General features: G+C 41.6%; 1 protein-coding gene across 6 annotated transcripts in view; it reads right to left on the reverse strand.

Annotated features, from left to right (window-relative positions):
* Positions 1-252: 252 nt before the first annotated feature.
* The window catches only part of IPP (intracisternal A particle-promoted polypeptide), a 45422-nt gene continuing 41408 nt past the window's right edge, over positions 253-4266 (reverse strand). For 5 of the 6 annotated variants that reach the window (XM_023507855.1, XM_023507852.1, XM_023507854.1 and 2 more), the window contains one exon: positions 2320-2737. In XM_023507855.1, the coding sequence (XP_023363623.1) occupies positions 2513-2737 (225 nt within the window). In that variant the 3' untranslated portion in view covers positions 2320-2512. Of the gene's footprint in view, positions 264-2319; positions 2738-4266 lie in introns of those variants that run through there. The other variant, XM_023507856.1, reaches the window with a different exon arrangement.

Raw genomic sequence — 4266 nt, forward strand, 5'->3', positions numbered from 1 at the left:
CATGGCTCTAACAATAGTCTAGTAGAAATAATTGTAAAGTACCAATCATACACATGATGAATCTTCCTTTTAGAACTGAACAAAGAACAACTCTTTAGCATGCTTTATAGGGAAAAAATGAGAAGTTTTGAGAAGTAGTTTTGGATAAAGAGGGCCTTACAAATTATATTTCTGAGTCAGTTGTGCATAAACATTTTAATAGGTACCTAGAATTCAGGCTTCCCCAAGCCAGGCAGTAGCTTTATACTATTCTCACACTTAGGCTTGCCCAAGTATAAGTAAATTTCACAAAGCTGGAATCTAATAAAATTCCCTCTTCCTCAAGCCAAAAACATACTTTTGGTGACTATCTAGAAAATAAGAAATTTCTAGATGCATGCTGTCTGCTGGGCTCTATCACCTATTATGAAATCCTATAATCAAGGACTAAACATCCTATTAATTCCTTACTTGCATTCTTAGGATTAAAACAAAAAATACAAGCAAGCAAAAGTTTTCCTAGGGTATTATCAACAAGCAAACATTACATAGCTATATAAACATTTCCAACACACTGCCTACTAGTGTATCTGTTGCCAATAAAAAGTCTGAGGCTAGTGAAAACTCCTGGCATCAAATAAAAGTAGGAAATTGTTCCACTGGCATTTCTATGTAGGTCAAACTATGGCCATGGAGAAGTATACTCTAATTGAATCATGAATGTACAGAGATCTTTAAACTGTCATTGATATTATTTCTACATCACATAAACGTCATGTTACAGGCTCAGCACCTGTGGCTCAAGTGACTAAGGCACCAGCCACATACACCAGAGCTGGCAGGTTCAAATCCAGCCATAGCCTGCCAAAAATAATGATGGCAGCAACCAAAAAATAGCGGAGCGTTGTGGCGAGCACCTGTAGTCCCAGCTACTTGGGAGGCAGAGGCAAGAGAATTGCTTGAGCCCAGGAGTTGGAGGTTGCTGTGAGCTGTGATGCCACAGCACTCTACCAAGGGCAAAAGCTTGAGGCTCTATCTAAAAAAAAGTCATGTTACAACTTGTACTGGAGAGCTGCTGAAATAGAAGCTATTTTTTTTTTTTTTGAGACAGAGCCTCAAGCTATCCCCCTGGGTAGAGTGCCATGGCTTCACTGCTCACAGCAACCTCCAACTCCTAGGCTCAATCGAGTAGCCCTCCCAAGTATCTGGGACCACAGGTGTCTGTCACAATGCCCACGGCTATTTTTTGGTTGCAGCTATTATTGTTGTTTGGCGGGCCCGGGCTGGATTCGAACCCACCACCTTAGGTGTACGTGGCTGGCACCTTAGCCGCTTGAGCCACAGGCGCCAAGCCAATAGAAGCTATTTTTGAAGAAACTTCTAGCAAGCTTCTAGCAAGGCTTTACACCTGTAGCACAGTCGTTATGGCACCAGACACATACACTGGTAGGTTTGAACCTGGCCAGGGCCAGCTAAAACAACGGTAACTACAACAAAAAAGAAATAGCCTGGCACCTGTAGTCCTAGCTACTTGGGAGGCTGAAGCAAGAGAACTGCTTAAGCCCAAGAGTTTGAGATTGCTGTGAGCTGTAACGCCTCTACTGAGGGCGACATAGTGAGACTCCGTCTAAAAAAAAAAAAAAAACCAGAACCTTCTAGCAAATAATTTTTACAAATAAGACTCTATGCAGGCTTGGCACCTGTAGCTCAAGCAGCTAGGGCGCCAGCCACATACACCAGAGCTGGTGGGTTTGAATCCAGCCCAGGCCTTGCAAACAACAATGACAACTGCAACAACAAAAAATATAGCTGGGAGTTATGGCAAGCGCCTGCAGTCCCAGATACTTGGGAGGTTAAGGCAAAAACATTGCTTAAGCCCAAGAGTTTGAGGTTGCTGTGAGCTGAGATGCTACGGTACTCTACCCAGGGTGACAACTTGAGATTCTGTCTCAAAAAAAAAAAAGAAAAAAAAAGACTCTATGCTTAAACTGCACAATTCTAGAACATAAGCAGCATTTCCACTGTTCATAAATGTGACTACCTTACATGAGCTCTTTATAAATTTGGGATATATTCCATGGCTCAGTGCCTGTAGCACAGTGGTTATGGTGCCAGTCACTTACACTCAGCATGGTGGGTCTGAATCTAGCCAGGGCCTGCTAAACAACAACAACTGCAACAAAAGAATAGCAAGGCATTGTGGCAGGTGCCTGTAGTCCCAGCTACTTGGGAGGCTGAGGCAAGAGAATCACGTAAGCCCAAGAGTCTGAGGTTGCTGTGAGCTGTGATGCCACAGCACTCTACCGAGGGCAACATACTGGGACTCTGTCTCAAAAAAAAAAAGAAAATATTTAGGATATATTCATATCCCTTCTCAACTGAATTTTTAGAAAAATCACTCTTTAGTCATTTATCTATCAAACACATAGAAAATGTAATAGAATCAGAGGATACTATCACTAAATATGTTTGTTTTGTAAAAGGTCAGATCTTACATTTTCAAAATGTTCCTTGTGCTCTCATTCTTTATATTTTATAATACAGCAACACCCCCTTCACAACGACTGGTGATCATGTTACCGATTTCTGTCCATGTATCTGAATGAGGGTTATAAACTTCAACTGAGTCCAATGTACTTGGGGCCAAGAAATCATGGCTGGAAGATCGACCTCCAGAAACATACAGAAGACCATTGACTGCTACAACACACATGCCTGCTCTTGGCACTTTCATTGAGGCAACTTCAACCCACTTTTCCTAGTCAAGAGAAAAAAATAAATAAATATGTTAGGAATGTTATAAAATCATACTAGAAAAAACGGCTGAGAAATCAGATATTCCAGTTCTTTTTATGTATCTAAATCTAAAACTCACAATCCAGTCAGATAAGTATATGTCTGATAAGTATAGATAAGTTTTTGTTTCGTTTCATTTTGTTTTTTTTTTTGGGCCGGGGCTAGGTTTGAATCAGCCACCTCTGGCATATAAGGCCGGCGCCCTACTCCTTTGAGCCACAGGCGCTGCCCCTATAAACAAGTTTTTAAATGAACTGACTAGGAATCAACAAAGTAAATTTAGATGAAAGTAATCAAAAAACATGTTTGATTATAACACATGATCAGGAGATGATCCAGAAATCATAGATAGGCCAATATTCCAAGAAATTATTTCTACAGAATACACATAGGTGATACACTCAAAAAAATAAAACAAAAAAACTATAATACTCCAAGGAGAAAGCTTATATACCAAAGGACTTTCTACATTTTTTGGCTGGGGCTGGGTTTGAACCCGCCACCTCCAGCATATGGGGCCGGTGCCCTACTCTTTTAAGCCACAGGAGCCACCCTATACCAAAGGACTTTCCAAAACCTTTATGATAGGGGTGTGCCCATAGTTCAGTGGGTAGGGTGCCAGTCACATACACCAGAGCTGGCAGGTTTGAACCTGGCCCGGGCCAGCTAAACAACAATGACAACTGTAACAAAAAAATAGCCGGCATTGCCTTGGGTGCCTGTAGTCCCAGCTACTTGGGAGGCTGAAGCAAGAGCATTGCTAAAGCCCAAGAGTTTGAGGTTGCTGTCATGGCACTCTACCGAGGGCAACATAGTGAGACTGTCTCAAAAACAAACAAACAAACAATAACAAAAACCTTTATGATAATGGCAAATACTGCTTGAAAAATGTTGATCAAAGTGTCAACCTGTATTGCTGCACCTGCTATTTTAATTTCTTCCCGAAGTACTGCTGGTTTTCTACAGTATACCACATCCTTTAAGGTCCCCCATATTTATGCCTCCACTGTCATTGTACTTCCATAACATTCTTTTTTTTTTTTTAAACAGAGTCTTACTTTGTCACCCTTGGTAGAGTGCCATGGCATCATAGTTCACAGTAACCTCAAACTTTTGGGTTCCAGTAATCCTCTTGCCTCTGCCTCCCAAGTACATGGGACAACAGGTGCCCACCACAACCACTGGCTATTTTTAGAGACAGGGTCTTGCTTATGCTCAGGCCAGTCTCCAATTTGTGAGCTCAGGCCATCCATTTGGCTCAGCCTCCCAGAGTGCTAGGTTTAAAGGCATGCACAACGGTGCCCGGCTACAGCCTATTTTTGTATACCCTAAGAACAGTGATTTTTCCACTTTAAAGATTTTATTTTTAGGGCTTGGGAGACTAAGGCAAGAGAATTGCTTGTGCCCAAGAGTTTGAGGATGCTGTGAGCTGTGATAGCACGGCACTATATCAAGCAGGACAAAGTAAGACTCTGTCTCAAAAAAAAAAAA

The sequence above is a fragment of the Otolemur garnettii genome, unplaced genomic scaffold (genome assembly GCF_000181295.1).
Source record: "Otolemur garnettii isolate 467f Iridium unplaced genomic scaffold, OtoGar3 scaffold00210, whole genome shotgun sequence".
Classification (NCBI taxonomy): domain Eukaryota; kingdom Metazoa; phylum Chordata; class Mammalia; order Primates; family Galagidae; genus Otolemur; species Otolemur garnettii.